General features: G+C 48.5%; 1 protein-coding gene across 1 annotated transcript in view; it reads right to left on the bottom strand.

Moving 5' to 3' along the window:
- LOC141991868 (LON peptidase N-terminal domain and RING finger protein 1-like) overlaps nucleotides 1-3,032 on the bottom strand; it is a 29,509-nt gene extending 26,477 nt beyond the window's left edge. Inside the window, exon 1 of the mRNA XM_074960251.1 lies at nucleotides 2,600-3,032. Coding sequence (XP_074816352.1) covers nucleotides 2,600-2,906 — 307 coding nt within the window. The 5' untranslated portion in view covers nucleotides 2,907-3,032. The remainder of the gene's footprint in view (nucleotides 1-2,599) is intronic.
- Between the last annotated feature and the right edge of the window lie 15,401 nt (nucleotides 3,033-18,433).

Genomic DNA, 18,433 nt, shown 5'->3' with positions numbered 1-18,433 from the left:
AATGAGCCGCAGTCCTGGCGGGCAGACAGCTGTGACTATGATGGCCAATGAGACTATTTATTCATGCAAACATACCTGTCTTTACTGTAACCTTGCCCACATCCCCATGTGTCTCTTTATCCACCTGTTTCAGAATAACAGCCGTGTTAGTCTGTATTCGCAAAAAGAAAAGGAGTACTTGTGGCACCTTAGAGACTAACCAACTTATTTGAGCATAAGCTTTCGTGAGCTACAGCTCACTTCATCGGATGCACCTGTTGTGTCTTGTCATAATCCTGGAGAATGAGCTCTCTGGAGTAGCAGTTGCCTTTCCTTACTTATCTGCTCGGTGCCTAGCACAACGGGGCTCTGATCTCTGACTGGGTCTCCTCTCCTGGGTGATAGTACTATATATATAATAGAAGGAGATGCAGCCCCTCCTCCCAATGCTAGTCTTTGAGCCAGGACTGCCAACCAAACTGAGCTGTGCAGTGTGTTTTGTTAAGAGGAGAAATGGAAACCACGGTGAAATCACAACTCATTTTTCATTTGGGGCCTGAGCGGAGCTCAGAATCCAGAGGGGAAGAGCTAGGGTGTGACTATTTTGCACTACTTCACCTGTCCCCTTCATGTGTGTGTAAAGACAGAATGCCATGGCCATTAGTATTCACAGGTTTAATGATGCCTACAGATCGGGTTTATTTGCCACGTGCACCGAGACACATGTGAACTTGAGCTTGCGGGGGAAAGTTCAAGATCTGGCTAGATGTTCTTTTTGTGAATGTTCTGTTTTACGTCTGTGGCTGTTGCCTAATGGTATTTCATAATCTTGATTGCCCCTATAAGTTAAGGAGAGGTCCACAATTCCCACTGATACACTAGCTCATTGGCAAAAGTGACATAAGGCAGCTGATGGATTAACAAACCACTGCCTTTGGTTAACTGCAAAGTGCTTTTTCATTTCCCTTGAAAATAATACAATTTTTTAAAACGTTGTTTATAGACAGGCAGTATCCATAACCAAGATGGGAAGTTCTTCTGGGCAGGGATTGAATATTTTCTCTGTGTTTGTACAATGCCGAGCACCAGGAGACTGGTGCAACAGCAATCCAAATGATAAGAATAAAGACAAGTTGGGGAGATGGTAAGCACAGAACCAAGAACCTTTGGAGCACACATATAGTGTAACAAGGATTTGGAACTTTGAACATTTTTCTTACATTTCTTTTACAGGAATCCCATGATGTAAAATAAAACAGTAATGAAAATGTTAATTAACACACAGGCATGCATTTGCTTCAAGACTGTTGATCAAGCAATCGTGATGCTGAAAAGTGATGCATGCCTTTTGTTAATATGTTGGATAAAAGGATCTGCTCAGGACACAGTGAGGATTTATTAGCCATCAGCAAATTAGTTACATAGAAACACTGCATTCCCAGGTGCTGGTACTATGGTGATTAATGAATCAATGTTTGTGCCATGCATTGGAAATGCAAAACTCTAGCTGAACGCTAAGTGGTACTCAGTATTGTTGCTGTCCTAGGAGCAATCCACATTCCCTCCTATGTTCAGAAAATACAGGGCCTGATCCTGCCGGCAAATTTCCCCTGGAGGTCAATCCTAAAAGAAGACTGCAGGATCCAGCCCTGGCCCTTGGAGACCTGGGAGAGTAGAGAATTAGTCAAACCTTGGCTAAGAGTCTTTGCCGTGGCTGCACTCTCCCAAGAGGCAGCGGTGACTCAGACAGGTGTAACTGTGGGTGGATACACAGTGATGGTCTCACAACCCTGCTGATGATTTTCCATCTTCATAGCCCTTTTCCAAATGGCTCCAGCCCCTGTGACCAGCAAAGCTGGGCAAAGAACTTCCTCTGGGACTGACACACCGCTGGATGTGAGCACTCTGCAGCTACTGGTCTTCCAACTTCTAACCCAGCTGTTCCCCTCCCATCCTCTCATAAACTCACAGCCCCCCCTGTAAATAATGGCTCCGATTCCGCTGCCACTTGCACACATGAAACCCTTTGGACTAGTGGCTGACAGCGGAATTTGCCCCAGCAACTGTACCCCTCGCCCTGCTGAAGAAGTTGTCCCTGAAGGAAGAGCAATGACTGCTCACATGCATGGAGGGAAGCTATATACGTGCAGGGGAATAACGTAAACAGGGCGCAGGGCTTGCAAAAGAAAATATCGGCAACTGCATGACAAGCAGAGGGCTGTCACTATCTGAACTTCGGAGCTTTGGCACAGATGATAATAAAAGTGCTCTTTTAAAAGTCCTACGGGGTGGGGTTTGGAGGAATTAAGCCCTTCATCTGCGCAAGCCTGGTGAAAATGAGGTTGGCTTCAGCTGCATCCGTTGGTGACACCGGGCGAAGTCACGGCTTCGTGCGCGGAGCTCTGATGGTGGGGTTCCCATCTCAGCTAATAAAGCGGCTCTTCCTTGACAGGAAACTGATAACGAGAGAAACGCCGCAGCCTCATAAGCAGGCGCGCCTGGCGAGAAGTTACATAACCAGGAACGGGTGGGGGTTCGCTTTGTTTGGGTGCCCGGATCCAGACATTGACCAGCCTCCCTCCCCACCACCCCCAGACCCTTGACCCCCCGCCACGCTTACCCAGTTCGAGCCCCTTCTGGGTTGTCCTCAGAGCGGCCCTGTAGTCGCGGCTCCTGAGCAGATCTTGCAGGTGGCTTTGCAGCCGGGCCAGCTTGGTGTCCCGGTCCAGGCACTTCTCCAGCAGGCTGCCCAGCAGGACGTTGCCCTGAACAGCCCTCACGCCCAGGAGTTTCAACCTCCCCCGGCACAGAAGGCAGCGGGAGGGCAGCACGTCGCCCAGGCACCGCTTGCAGAAAGAGTGGCCGCAGGAGACGGTCACCGGGTCCCACAGGACAAACCGACAAGCGGGGCAGAGGAAAACTTCCATCGCGGGGAGCTACCGCGACCTTCCCGGGGCAGCGGCGCGGCGCATGGGCGGGCGCGGGGGGATGCGCCCCTGGAGCAGGGGACACTGCGCCCCGGCGAGCAGGGGAGATGGGGAGCGGGGCTGCGCCCCTAAACAAGGCGAGGGGCGCAGCTCTGTCCTGGCTTCTCCTTCCCCTGGCTGCCCGGGACCCGCGCAGGTTGCTCGGGGTGGCCCCTGTCTCCTGCCCCCAGCGCTTTCCTCGGACGCCTGCCTCCTCCTCGGGCTCGCCGGCCGCCCAGCCCCTGCCCGGGCTCAGCGCCGCGCCGGGGGAGCTGCTGCTGCGGGACCCATCCGGATGCACCCAAGGACCCTCCCACGCCCTTTACCCCATCCTCGCCCGCCGCGCCTGGCTGGCGTGCACCCCCCGGGGGGCAGCGGGGCTCGCTCGGGCTCCCCGCGGGTGACACCCCCTCCGCGCTTTTCCTTCCCCCTTCCTGCGTGCCGGGGTCCCCGTCTCCGACCCGCTCTGACCAAGCAGCAGGTTTCCCCGGATCTCCCCTTTCGCATCCCTTCTGCTGCCCTGCCTGGGGGAGGAGGCTGCTCCTCCCACCCTCCTCTTCCCCGGGAGGAAGGCAGAGGGGGGCCAGGTGGGTGCAGCCACTTCCCCGGGGCTGGAGCAGCCCGGCTCCATCCCCGAGGAGCGATTTGTCGGGGGGAAGGGGGTGTTGCCCTCCCCTCCCCCCCGCGGCTTGCAAACGCTTTTGTTGCTTGCACAAAACTACATTACGTAAAATCTAGAGCAGCCCCCATGTGATGCGGCTCCGGCGCCTGCCCATTGGCGACCGGCTCAGGCCCGCCCCTGTTGTGAAACGAACCTTGCAGGCGGCGTTTCATAACCGCCGACGGGAGGGGCTGGGGTTGGCTCGGAGGGCGAGACGCGGCATCCAGGGGGAGGGTCTGGGGGGAAAGGAGCCTCTGACCCCCCGCGCCCGCCTGCAGCATCCCCCTGGGCTGTTCGTGCGGTGCCGGTGCCCAGCAGGCCACCTGGGAGGGGACTGGGCGGCTTATGCAAGCGCTCCGCTTGCCGCGCCAGTGTTCCTGCCTGCGCCCCGCTCACCGGCTCGGCTGCAAGGCACTGCCCCCCTGGGCCAGGGCTTGGCTCCCTGCGGGGAGTTCACCGGAGCTGGAGAGACGGATGTCCGTGCGGGCTGAGGAAGGTACAGAGTGTACGATAGGCGCCGAGGGAGCGCGAGGAAATCATCACATTCACGAAGGACGAGTGCGCATTTCTTTCCCATATTGCGCCCTCGCTTTCCATACTCTTGTTTGCCTCGCCGGGGCACCCGGAGCTGTGAGCAGTCTCATTGTGCCAGCTCCTGTAATGACTTCTTATGGTCGGAGGCCATCCCTGCTCCAAAGTTTGCAGTTTAAAGAGACAAGACAGACAGAGGGTGGGAGAAAATATGCTTTCTATTATCCCTCTTAGCGCGGTGGGAAAGTGACACCCAGGGAGATCAAGAGATTTCCTCCAGGCCACACACGAGTCCACCCCACAGCTGGGAATTGAATCCAGATCATACCAGTCCCGTTCTGTAGTCATAAAACCACCCTTCCCCTCCACTAGAATGCAATTAGAAATGTATAGATCCATAGTCACATGACATTTTGTCATATATATTCATGCGTCTCTGTGTGGGGCATGAAGGCGATATGATATTCTGGCTAGCCCGGAGAACTATTAATCTAGTCTTCTGTCATTCCACAGTACAATGACGTGGCAAAGGCCGTTTTATATAATGCATTCCTGGGGAAATGAGGGCACCCTATTAATTTTATTGTACTCTCTGCGGCTCGGCAAATCCTACATTATATAAAGTATGTTTGCATATCCAACCTGCTTGGAGGAGGAGGTTTGTCTGTTCTTTGCGGGCTCCCTGAGTTAAAAAAAGACTAAGCAAATGAATAGAAAGCATGAGTAAAGGTGCGGAAGCCTCCACCTGTTCCCAAGGCAGAAAAAGGGGGGGCTCTAGGCATTGGCTGAATTAGATGCAGCCATTGCGGACCAGACCAGAGCGGCTGTGTAATGGGTTGCAAGGGCATGGAACTTGCTCACCAGATCTCCTCTCTGGGTGTATGTGATGCACGTGTTTTATACCTGGGTGGACTGTGCCCTTCGGCATTTCAAGTTACACTGAGCGTGGAGCACAAAGGGGCGAGCAGACGGTGTTATAATTTCAACCCGAAGAGTGGGGACAGTATTCCGTCCCCCTGGCAACAGACACCCGCACACGGGTCCTTTACGCTGGTCGGGGGCTAGAACAGCAAACAGCGCTAGAAAAGCAAAGCCTTTCGGTGAAGGTCAGATATTCGGCATCGGCGACCCATGCTGCTCCATCTATCGGCTAGTCCTAAGAGCAGGGGTAACTACTGAGAATATAACAACCTTAAGCTCAAGGTATTTTTTCAGCTGCATTTGTTCCCCCCACTAGGCATGCTTGGGGACCGCATGTGGGGTGGGAAATTCGTGCAGAGCAAAGGAACTGTCTTCCCTAATATTGACCTGCCCCGGTCAATAGTCCACACCTTTGAATGCATAAGGAAATATATCCCTGATCACCAAGAGCGGCAGGTCCTGGTCTCTGGATCCAGGGCTACTTAGCCCCTTCTCTCATGATGCTGCTGTTGCTGGCGATGTCAGCAGTAGCCCCACACCTAAGGCTGTGCCCAGGGTTTGAATGGAAGATCTGTTACTAAAGAACCTCCCCTTCTGCTCACTCCTTCATTTAGCAAGAGGGACCTTATTTCAGCAGTTCTCAGCACATGCTCGGAGTGGGGGCTGAATTGAGAGGGATCTATGGGGTATGGGAATACTGTGCCCATTGCTGAAATAACTAGTGATGGACTGGAGAAAGAGGGAAGGGGAGTTCCTTTGGTTAACTGTTTGTCGTTCAACCCTGAGCGCAGCCGCAGGTGTGGGGCTAGTCATGGCTTTGAAGCAGGCCTGCGGGTTGATTTGGGCTAATTTTTGCTGTTGGTTACAACCTAATAAATAGGGTCATATGCATAAAAACCACCAAAACCATAGTTTAGCTGGACCCATCATGCTTGGCTTGTACCCTGTGCAGACAATAATACATCCTCTCTCAGGGAGATCTTCTCCAGGTGGAAAGGGTCCCTTTAAAAATTTCTGCATCTGGCCCAGTCTCCTTCACAGCTGATTTCTTCCTGCTGGTCGAGGATTGGACAGCAGGGCAATTACCCAGAACTCACACCATTCATTGCTGCTAAGAAGTTTTGTTTCCATTTCCCCTAACCCCACACTGGACAGTTTTTTCTTCATACCATAGAAAGCCAAATGCAGCCACTTTCCTGACATCAAATTCCTGTTACTTTCATTGACTTTTTTGGCCTGAAAGTTTAAAAACCACCTTAAATACCCAGCAGTGATCATGTTCTCATTAACCAACTGAGTGAGAACTTCCTGTTTTGCACAGTGGGTTACACAGTACAAATTACATTGATTTACTAGGTGATACTTGCAAAGCACAGTAGGAATTTTAATATGGTGCACAGCCCAGAGCCAGGTTAGGGTAGAGAACTCTGCGTGATCATTACCAACCATCTTAACTGACTCCTTTCCCCCCAGAGCTTGTCCACCCAATCAGTATGTGCAGAGGCTATTATCCTGGATAACATGTTCCACATTTTTCAGAGTAGCAGCCGTGTTAGTCTGTATTCGCAAAAAGAAAAGGAGGACTTGTGGCACCTTAGAGACTAACAAATTTACTTGAGCACAAGCTTTCATGAGCATGCGATGAAGGGAGCTGTAGCTCACGAAAGCTTATGCTCAAAGAAATTGGTTAGTCTCTAAGGTGCCACAAGTACTCATGTTCCACATTGTTCACTGGTGCAGCATTGGAGTCAACGGAGTGACACCAGGGATGAATTTGGCCCCTATGTGTGTACGTGAAATCTGATATCACAACTGGCTGTAGAGATTTAACAAGCTCATGATTAAGAGGAATGAGGGCAGAGGTGAATTTAGCAGCACAAAGCTAAAGGCACTGCCTGTGAACGTAGATGTCATAGACGTCTGCAGTGAGCACCTTGGACTGCTAAATAGGTATATACTAAACTGGAATAGGTAATATAGAAATAAATTTTCAGTCACTTTTTAGGAAAGCAGATCCCTATTTCTGTATCTCTATTCAGCAAATAAACTATAGGATCCATCTATATATCCACACACCCACCCCTACCTATCTCGCTAAATATCTAGCTATCCCCCCACACACCCCTATCTATTTACCTGTCATCTTGTGTGATCCTCATCACCATCATATCTGAGTACCTCATGGCATCTATTTTGTCTATTACATTTCCTTGGAGTAAGCTGGATTGAAGATATGGTGCAGCTATGGAAAGAACTGTCTTCCCCATATTGAAGGCAGTGGAAATCAGAAAACTTCAGTTTCTGTAGCCATTGTTTTTTAAGGGTTAATGTAACAGGTGGTGGAACCAATTATTTTAATCCCCATACATCCAAATAATTGGCAGCAAATAATTGGCATGATTCATTTAGCCCTTTTCTCCACTGCCAGGGGATCATATGTCCATGGAATGTATCTGTTCTTTGTGTAACGATACATTTACTTGCAGTAGATAATTCAACCACTAGATTTCTCTGATTGCCATGCAGAGACCCAGACAAGCCCTGGTAAACAAAGACCAGCTGGGTGGAAGCCTGTTTGTTTGTGTCTACAGCTGCAGCAGTTTTCTTTAATAAATGCCTCCTCTTTGCGACGGGCTGGCATTCTATGTGTCATAACCATTTGAAAGCACTTGAATTTTGACGGGACGGTTATTCTCTCTTGGGCTGATCGCAGACAGTTTGCTGCAAGGGGTTGGTATTTGATATTCCAAATTTGAGCTGTCACTTAGCTATGAATAGTCACGTATGTTCAGTGGCATTGTTTCAAGTCCCTGAAAGTCTTATCATCTGGAGAAGAACTCAAAGAAGCCACCGCAGCCCTGATCTCCTCAGTAAGAGGGATCGGATAAACAGGATTAGGGAATTAAAGAAAATGTTAATCTTTTTCCTTGCTAAATCAAACGGACTTTGCCTGAAGTGACATCATTCCTAGAAAAACCATCAGATTTATTGGTTGCTGACCCAAGCTCAAATTTAATTTCTTCTCCTCCCAGCCACACAGAGGAACTATGCATTCATCTGAGGTCCTGGATATGGGGGACATGGCTCAGATGCCTCTGTGCCAGGGATCTGGTGAAGGGCTTGAAGGAATTCCGTCCCCCTGCTCTTTGAAGCAGCTTCCCATCTATTATTAAACATACCTCTCTGGGTGTGAATACTCCAGCTTGCAAGCTTAGCGCACGCTCTCCGCAGGCATTCATGTGAATAAAAATGTGACCTCTTGAGAGTTCCTGGAAAGTGAACACAGCCAGGCTACAGGCATGGCCAGAGCTGACTCATTAGTCAGTTCAGGAAGATTGTTATGAAATGTATTTGCAGTATTTGCCCTGCTCTGACACATACAGACACTTCAAATGCTTCTCGTGGTTCTTTATTCTTTGAAATTGGATACAGTGATTAGAGCAGTGTTTCTCAAATGCGGCCACCGCGGCCGTATGCAGCCACCAGGAGCTTTTCTGGCGGCCACAGCTTCCTGGGCAGTGATGGGGGCAGAGGGGGGGAAACAGCAGCCCCCTCCCCAGGAGCCACCAGCAGTGGTTGGGCCCCACCCTCCTCTGGAGAGACACCGCCTGCAGGAGCAGGCAGCCAGTGAGTTCCCCATCTTCCCGGGGGTGGTGGGATTGCACTTCAGCCCTGGGGTGGCAGATGGCAGGCTCCAGCCATGGGGCTTCAGACTCTGTCCCCGGGGTGTGGGACTTTGGGCTCCATTCCCTGGCTGCTCGGTGGCAGGCTCTGGCCCAAGCCCACCCCCACCATCCCATCTGGTCCCCACTGTCTCCCCCAGTGCCCCATCGCCCATGCCCCCACTGGCTCTGTACCTACCTCCCCATCCAGGGCTTAATTTGTCCCCGAGCTTGCTAGGGCTGAGTAGGTCTGCTGTGAAAAGTGATATTAACAGACATACAAATATCACTTTTCGCAGCAGACTTACTTCTAGCTGCAGTCATGGGATCTGTGTAAGAACCCAGAGAGATTATGGAGCATCCCAGGGGAGGCCTTGGGGATCAGGACGAGGTAAATCTGGTTGAACGTATATGCCCCCAGGGCAAGCAAAGGCAACGACACCCCCTACCTGCGCAGATTGCTCTAGCAGGACTAATCTGCGTGGGAAGTCCAGGGAAGGGTGTGTGCTGAACACTGATGCCCAGCAATGCCTCTTGTGTAGCACTCGTATGCTAGATGTGGGTTTGGCTGGATGACAATCTTACCACAGCTGACTGAATAAACAGAGGGCTGCCTTAGGCATCAAATCCAGTGATCCTTAATGTCTTTGGTCCGAGACTCAGCAAATGGTCAACAAACTCATCCCTCACCCTGTTAGAGAGCTTATTCCTTCACTCTCCCACTTCCCTGGTCCTTCTCGCATGAACAGAGAGCAACAATACCCGAAGTCCAAAGGTTTCAGAGTAACAGCCGTGTTAGTCTGTATTCGCAAAAAGAAAAGGAGTACTTGTGGCACCTTAGAGACTAACAGAATTATTTGAGCATAAGCTTTCGTCAGCTACAGCTCACTTCATCGGATGCATTCTTGCAAACAATTCGATGTTTATTGGGGTGAACTTCCAGCAAGCTTAAATCCAAGTTCCTTTTTCCTTATTTTCGAATCCCAATTTACTTCCTGTTTGCCCCTAATTTATATAGTAATAATCTTAGCTATACCTTAACCAATCATTCTACTGAAATTTACCTAACCAATCCTAACATATTTTAACATGATTAGCTAACCAATTATATCCCACCACCTTAATTAGTTTACACCCAGCAAAATTAATTATACAGCAGACAGAAACAATCACAAAATCAGACAGAGACCATGCAAATAAACAATAGCAAAGTGGGAACTATAATGACAAAACAATACAGAAGTGAGGATATCACAACTACATCTATAAAGACATAAGGGTTTCCCAGCTGTGTCTATTGATAAGTGAGTTCTTACCAGACAGAAAACTATCAACCTAAATTTCCTTTTACATCTTCTAGGCTCTTCCCTTTCTCTGGAGGTGATAGATCGGATCCCCTTCCTAACAGCCCCAGATTGACTAGTTTGGAATGTGAGGAGGTGACCGGTCGCTTCCCAGCTTATGGCTGCCTCTGCTGCTTAGCCAAAGGCATTGGCCTAAGAACAGGGCCTCAGACTGTCACAGTGAGAAAAGGCCCTTACACAGATTCTTTCTTGTATACCTCTACTACTAGCTAAATGATAAACATATACCTACATTCTTAAAATATAGGCCTTTACAGGCAGGCCTGAATATCTATATCCTAACACACCCTACAGAACCTGCACCCCGCTAGCTGTTTCTGCTGGGCTCCCACTCAGCCGTCAAAGGCCTCATGATTCCCAGCAGAGTACACGTCAGCAGCTAGCACATGGGCTCCCTCCCCACCCGCCTTTGGCTTTGTGTAGTGAAATTGTGAACGGTGGGCGGGTGGAGCGTGTAGCTGGGAGACTGAACAGATGGCCAAGTCTTTGTCTGGAGTGATGTCTCCATTAAAACAACCTGCTTCGATTGCCAAGGAACAGCTCATTTACCAGGTGAGCCGTTAAATACAAAGGGCCAGTGCCTTTTCTCCTGCTGAGCTATGCACAGGGCAGGATGGATGAGCCAAGGGCTGACAAGAGCAGCCTGGTCCCCAGCATAAGGTGGAGCATCCCATTCATCTCCATCACATGCCAAATGTATGTGTGTGGTCAGAGGTATGTATACATAATGGACCAAACGTGGCTCTTAGTTCACTCAGGTGTAAATTTGCAGTAGCCTATTGAAGTCAACGGCGTCACTGTGGCGAATTTGGCCCAGGAAGAGCTAGATTGCCCAAGCCTTACTCCCGTTGGTGGTCCCTTACTCACCCCAGAGGCCTCACTGACTTCATCCAAGCCCGCTGGGTGAGGAAATGCTCACCAATGTGAGTGTCGCACAGTCCTGCCCTGCAGTTTTGCTCACGCTGTCCCGCAGCCTCCCATCTCTGTGCAAAGGAAACGTTCCTGTGAATGCTGCTGCCCCACTATTGCATCTGTGCAGAATTCCACATGCAGGTGGCTTCTTGTGCTTTTGCACGATTCAGTGGGGGGGTGGGAGGGGAAGAACATATTAGTTGGACTGAAATTTCATGGAAAAGCAACATTTCCAGGTGGAGACTGGAGACATGATTTGCTTGAGATGGCATGAAAAAAAAAACCCAAGCCCTTGACTTTCTCCCAGCTCTAGTATTAACATACACACCAGAGTGACAGTGAACTACATCAGACCGCACTTGAGGCCCAAAATGTGGACAAGCCAGGCTGCCTCTTTGTCCCTGCTCAAAACATAAATACCCACTTGCAGAGTCTGTGGCTAGGAATGTTGGAGGTGGCCAGTGCGGAGTCCTCAGACTTCTGAAGCCTGGATGTACATTAGCAGCACGCTGCAACTTCTGCAGCCCTGGGTTCTGGTCCTTTTCCCTTTGTGGTTTTCCTTTTTTGCCCATTTTATTTGCATGCTCCTCTTCCTGTACTTTAGACTTCAGGTGAATCATGCTTGTATAAGTGACTCATGGCTCTCTTCCATCAGATTGCTAACCAGCGTGCTGCTTTCATAACACACCAAAGAGTCACCTTTTAAAGGGACCCGGTTGTTTTTTTCCACTGAGGTGACTCCACCAGGATCTTGTTGTAGTGAAACTTGTCCCAGCAAATCCCCTGGAACAAAACACGAATCTTCCTGGATGTTTCAGCAAAGGGGATAAACCTGCCGCCATTCCTTTGTGGATTTTAAAACTGTGGTATTCAGCTTTAGAAATCATGAGATGTCTCCATTCTTCCGAAAGACCAAATTCAGGAAGCAAATAAAGAACTGTAGGGAAAAGACAATTTGTTCAACAGTATATCAGATTCTCCTAGAAAAGTTGACAAAAATGAGCACAGTTAAGTGGAGAAAAACTAGGGAGCATCTTATCGTTGGTATTTAACAAAAAAAAAAAGAGCGTAAGTTAGGGATTCTTGTTATAACCATATGCAAAAACCTTAGAAAGATATATTATGGGCGGGACAGGAGAGCACCACAAGGTATGATTGGCATTCAGGGAGCTAAAAAGGCCTAGACATTTCAGGGTCTTCAGCTACAAGAAATGAGTTCTGTTTTCTCTTATTGTTTAGCTCAGACAATAAAAAAGAAGTTGGGTGTTTCATAGCAAGAGGGAACAAATGACCTATCTAATTAAACAGCGTTTATAATGGGTAATAACACAGAGATTGGGACTCTCAGAGCAAAGAATTCTGATGATAACATGGATCATTTGCTGCTTCTGCTAAGAGTTACTTTAGAACAGTGATTTCTCAATCTGTGGTCCGCAGCCCCCTGGGGATCCGCAGACTACGTCCAAGATTTCCAAAGGGGTCCGCACCTGCACTCAAATTCTTTACGGGTCTGCAAATGAAAAAAGGTTGAAAACCCCTGCTTTAGAGAGTGCAGAAAAAAATGGACATTTCTTTTTGCCAAACTGCAATGTACCTTTTCGTTGGCAGACCTCACTCGTGGGCTGATCTTTGTCAAGGTGACTGTAACAGTTCTGATGGAACTGGAAGTATTTAGCCACATGGGGGCTTGCTTTGAGGCTTAGTAATACGCTTGCAGTAGAGGAGGATCAGCTGCCATCAGTGAAGCAAGAAAGGATGAACCGTGAGCTGGGAGACCCTCAATAGTACCAAATCTTCAAATACCCCACATTTGAATACCATGAGGCAGACCCTCCCTTGCACCCCACACAGCCATTCACCTGGGGGCCTAGTCCTGGGTTCTATCAAGCAGAGAGGGACGCCAGAAAAGGTGCTGGAAGGTTCACGCTCCTGTGATGTAGGGGCAGACTTAGGCCGACCTCAGTTCTCGATGTTTCCAGCGTATGGCCAAAGCATCCCTGAATGGAACCTTGCGCTGGCTGGTCACTGCAAGCGGAGAGCAGCCAGCATGCTGGCGGTGAGTGAATGAGAGTTAAATCCGGCAGATGAGCAGCAGGCTTCAGTGGTGCCGTTGAGGTGTGTGAGTAATGGGAACACTAAAGCAAAATGACCTCGCTCTCTCCCAGCCAAGCAAAGACGGTCTGTGTACAGAAAGAGGGAGCCAAACTCAGCAGTTGTTCAGCTGCATAAAATCTGGAGCAGGGAGCCAGGCCAGGTGCTTTTGCTGTTGAGTTAATTTGACATATTTCACACCTTCAAAGATCGGGACTCCCAGGCTGACCTCTCCTTTCCCCCTTGAAATAATCCTGCCCCTGCTTCTAGAATCGCAAGGGCTGTAAAATGTATCCAACCCCCAGCGCTGGTATTGCAAGGCTATGGAGAGGAGGACACATCAAACAAGCGTCCTCTCCTTCTAAACACCAAGCAGTCAAACGACACAGCAAATTCTCCTGGAGCACTCTGCGCACTAGGAAGATGGTACCATGGGACACCCTTGCAGAGTTGAAATGTGGCTCAGATAAACATTCCAAAATTTAGGTTTCAGAGTAGCAGCCGTGTTAGTCTCTAATTTAGATGCTCATCCTAAATTATCCGTGTCCTGGGAGATCCCCCCACCTATAAACTCTGTTTAATTAGATAGGTCATTTGTTCCACCATCCACAGGTCCTGCTCCTTGATCCACCATCCACAGGTCCTGCAGCAGTCAGTCCTCTCCAACTTGGTTTTGTCCTTTAGCTGGGGAAGACTCCATCATCCACATCCTACCCAGAGATCCACAGCTGTCTTTTCTCACTGAGTGGGCAGATTCGGTGGCATCTCTCTCTGCTCCCTTGTAAAACTCAGAGCTTTTTATTACAGGGGAGAGGAAATAACGGACTGTGTGTGTGGTGGCTGAGGTGAACGAACCATGTGCTTTATGTTCACGGATGCAAATACCTGCAGTGGCTGAGATTTTACTGTGTTTAGCAAAAAAACAAAGGCTTCCCTCCCTGTAATGGGTTAGTCCACATAGAAAAGAACTCTTAGAATTGGCTGCCAGAGAAGGTAGAGGGGACACAGCCTCTCTCCCACTCCATTGTGGGGAGCTAGCTTCTGTGGTGAGTCCCTGGAGCTGGGGCTCTGGAAAGCTGCCAGGAGCTGGCATGCCAGAGACCCTAGGGACTGGGAAAGGTGGCTGTGAAGCCTGGGGCCGAGGACAGAGTTCAGACTGTTTTCTATTTGTGTGAGAAACTTGGTTAAAGAGATAAACCTCCTTGGCTGAGCCTGGGTGCGACAGCGCATGCATTGAGGCCTAGCCCGGTGAGAGGACCATATCCCACGTATCACTCCTCAAGAGCGCCTAGTGCGATAACACTAGTGTTATATAAATATGAGTAAACATATGTAAACAAGATGGGACTTAAGTAACTATGACTCTGCCGGTTTCTCTTGTTGTTCTTCTTCCTACACCCCACCCAGGAGCCTTACATAATGTGGCATTTCGGTTGCTAGAGTCATTCTTTTTCGCAACATTCCTTCTCTATAAGGTCCGGATTCAGCAGAGCACTTTGAGGCATCCCAGGGGGACCACTTAGGCACTTCAACACCTGATTAAGTGCATTGATGAAGGAGGCAGTATTGCCTAGCGGATGGAGCGGATGGAGCCCAGGACTGGGACTCAGGAGTCATGGCTTCAATTCCTTGGTCTGCTGTGGGAGCCACTTCCCTCTCTCTGCCTCAGTTTCCCCATCTGTAAAAAGGGAATCATGATACTGACCTTCTTTGCAAAGCACTATATAAGAGCTGGGTGTTAAATGAGGGTTTCAATAAAAGACTAACCTTTCCTGAGCAGAGACCTACGGGGCATTAGCTGAGTTATCCACGCACTGCAGTCTGATAGTACAAAACTACATGCAAGACTCGGTACCATTCACAAAATCATCGAGGCAAGTGAGGTTTTGCAAGAGCAAAACGTTTTGCCTGGTTTTTGCATATTCAGGCCCCAGTTCAGTTAAGTCTCTTTACCCAGCAAAACTCTGATGTGCATCGTTAACTCTAAGCAAGTGTTTAAATTCCATTGGCTTCAGCCAGAGTCCAGCACGGGTTTATTCGCCTGGGTGAACTGGGACGTCAATTAATTTTAAATATTATCCCTCTTGTTTGCAAATCACTAAAGGAATCATTCTGATTTGAACCAATTGCATGAGTCATGCCCCAATAATCCAGGGCCATGGAAATAATGGAACTGGCTCCTTCCACAATAATCCTTGGACTATGGGGGGAGAGGGAATCTGTCATTACCTGTAGAGACTTTTTCTGAATGAGAGCAAAGCTAGTGAATGATTTTGCTCCTTCCTTGTGCAATGATAATCTGAGCTGCACATGCTGTGTCTGTCCAGCACCTACCACAATGGGGGCCTGGTCTGTAACAGAGGCTCCGAGGTGCAAATAATGAATGGTAATACAATGCGGACGGTATTCTGTACATGCCATGATCTAGCCAAGGCCATCGGGATGCTGGGGATTTGGGACAGGTTCAGCTCCTGAGGAAGACCAACATGTACAGAAATCGTGCCTGAAGAAAGTCATCACTCACACGACAGTGCCTCGGTCCAGGAAACCTTACACTGCTTGCCACAGCAAAAGCCTTTAGTCATAGAAATTATATAGCGTGCCGAGCATGAGAGGCCTTTGAAACGTGCTGGGTTTGTCAAAGCAAAACAAATTAAGCGCCCGGTCCTGCTTTCCCCACAACAGTGATGTTCGTACACATGTAACCATGGATTTTGGCAGAATTTAGGCAAGCTGGAATAAAGGGGAGGGGAGGGCGGAGAAGCTGCACAGCCCCGTGGGGAAGGGGGACTCTGCCTCTTAAATCCTTACCCATGTTGCGCAGTGTGGCAAGGGAGAATAATTTGCAGCTGGACCCACTGCTGGCTGGGAGATGGGGGTGCAGAACTGTGCCGCAACCTGCTGCCCACTCCCCACCCAGTTGTCCCCAGAGGGACTTATCAGAGGAACAACCCCCTGCACTCTCTGGAACAAAGGTCTGTAATTCTGGAGAATCCATCACCAGCTACTCAGTGGTGAAGGGGAATCCTCATGGTTGCGTGAAGCAAAGGCACACGGAAGCCCTTAATTTTGTAGGCTGCGCAGAAAGTATTCCCGCAGAAGCCCATTGGCCTTGAGTAAGGCCTCAGCTGAGCATAAAATGCTCTGATGTATCAAATATTTGGCTTTAGGCCAAATCTCTGCCACGTGTCCTGCACGTTAGAAGTGGAAGCAGAGAATGCTGAGTAACGGTCTTTTCTATTAAGGGCTCCATGTTAATCGAACTGGGCTTGGGAGAAGGCGGTCGTTTTTGTAATAATATTGACAACTAACATCAGTTTATTTTTCAGCGTTTGTTTTTATTTGTAGTGATCTACATGTTCACAGTTGTGCTGAATTAGGGAAGGATCAGACAGTGGGGGTGGGGGCGCACAATAATCATTCACTGACAGTAGCTGCTGCAGGTCGGAACGTTAAAAACTTTTATAACCAGTAAACCACAAATTGTCAGCATCACACGTCAAAACTATACACAGTAAGTATCCTTAAATCAAACGCTGCATTCTCAAGCAGCATTTCATTTACTTTGCCTCTCCGTATCTTTTGATTATCATCAGTGGAAATATTTTTCCATCCCTTTGTGTGTGTATGGTGAAATTGACATTTACCAATTAGAAATCGAATCCATCCAAGCCTAAATATAACTAAAGCACAAAGTTTCGATTTGGTGTTTGCTTAGTAAACCACAACTGCTTGCAGTGCATTGAAAAAGCAATTCAGCTCCTCCCCCTTTTCTTCCCCCTGCCCCCGTTCTATAATTTTTTTCACCAAAGTCTATAATTAGTGCAGTATTTTGTAACTTATTTTCTGCTGTTTGTTGTGACTGTTTCAGAGCCTGCTGTATATGTTACATGGAACCAATATTTGCAGTTGTGTTCTTTGGTTTAAATAAAACCTCAGTGATCCTGGCTTTTAAACACTTGTTTGTCTGAAATCCATTTTAGCAACAAATTCTTTTTTCCCCTTTTGCTGAGCAAAGTAAATGTAAAATATACTTTTCATTGTAAAACAAGCAAACCGATCTTCCAAATTTGGAGAGCACTCGCTTTATTTTGTACAAATGGTATTTCTTCAGTTCATGATTATTAGTACTATTTATTTGTATTGCAGTCGTGCCGATGGACACCGATAATGAATCAGGCCCCCCCCCATTGTCCTAGCAGCTGTACAAATACATGACAAAAATATGATCTCTTCCCTTAAGACTTTACAGTCTAAAAACTGCAATCGGTATTAAAACCTAGGGCCCAGTTCTCTTACTCGAAGGCCTCTTTACAACACCAGAAAGGCTCCTCGTGGAAAATATCCCTGCCTGGCACGGTGGTGGCACAATGGTGCTACACTGAATCCCCTCAGTATAGGCTGTACTGGGAATGGAGGTGGGGGAAGGAGGGGATCTGGAGCATTTGACACCCCAGCTGCTCCTGGATGCCCATCACCTATAAGGGGCTGTGGCCAGCCCTAAAGTAGGGGCTTATCGACACAAGGAAGTAAGGTAGGTTGTGAAGTTAAAGCACAGTGGCTATTCGGGGTTAGCTTTCCGGTCAGTTTCCCCAGGTAGACGAGCCTGTAGTCAGTGCAGTGTCAGTTAAGCAGGTGCATAAGACTTTGTAGCATCAGGGCCTTAATATAGATGGGTTGCCTGGGTGGGCAAGGAGCCTAGCTCAGGCTGCTCCTGCTGCTGGTGGTGTTTAAACATGCCAGCTGCCAAATTACAAAGCCAGCAGAGATCTGTGGCAGCGTTCCCCATTTGAAATGGTCTGTGGTGTATTAGGTAAGATCTTTGCAGTGTTTCATACCACATATTAATTATACAGTATTTATGTAATGTACTAACGACTGTACATACATATATAATTTACTAACTGTGTGGAGATACACTCTCAAAACGTAAACAATTAGAGCACAGAAAAAACAAGTGCCAGCAGCCTGCTTGGAATCTTTAATGGTTTTTTATGGTCTCTCAGAGACTGTGCGCCCATGTGGTTTGCCAGGGAAGCCTTATAAAACAGATGTGGGGTAATGGTTATGGAACATTTAGATTAGCTGCAAGAAACCCATTTCACCAGTAGATGGAGGTGATGCCTCATTTTTAAGGGCAGCTCCCTCACCTTGGGTGGTGGTTATAAGAATATGGCTCGATTGCCATAAATAAATCAGTCACTGTCAGATGCAGGGCGGCGTAGCTGTCAGCTGTGTGTGTCACCGTGGGCTGAAGAGTGCCCTAGAACCTGGTTAATCACCTCAGTGCTGAGGCCATGTTTAAGTTTTCAAAGAGCAAAACATTCAAAACCTACCCGTTTTTCA

This window comes from Natator depressus, chromosome 8 (genome assembly GCF_965152275.1).
Source record: "Natator depressus isolate rNatDep1 chromosome 8, rNatDep2.hap1, whole genome shotgun sequence".
Taxonomy (NCBI): Eukaryota; Metazoa; Chordata; order Testudines; family Cheloniidae; genus Natator; species Natator depressus.
Note: the sequence above shows the minus strand (reverse complement) of the source record. Positions and strands in the feature narration are given on the sequence as shown.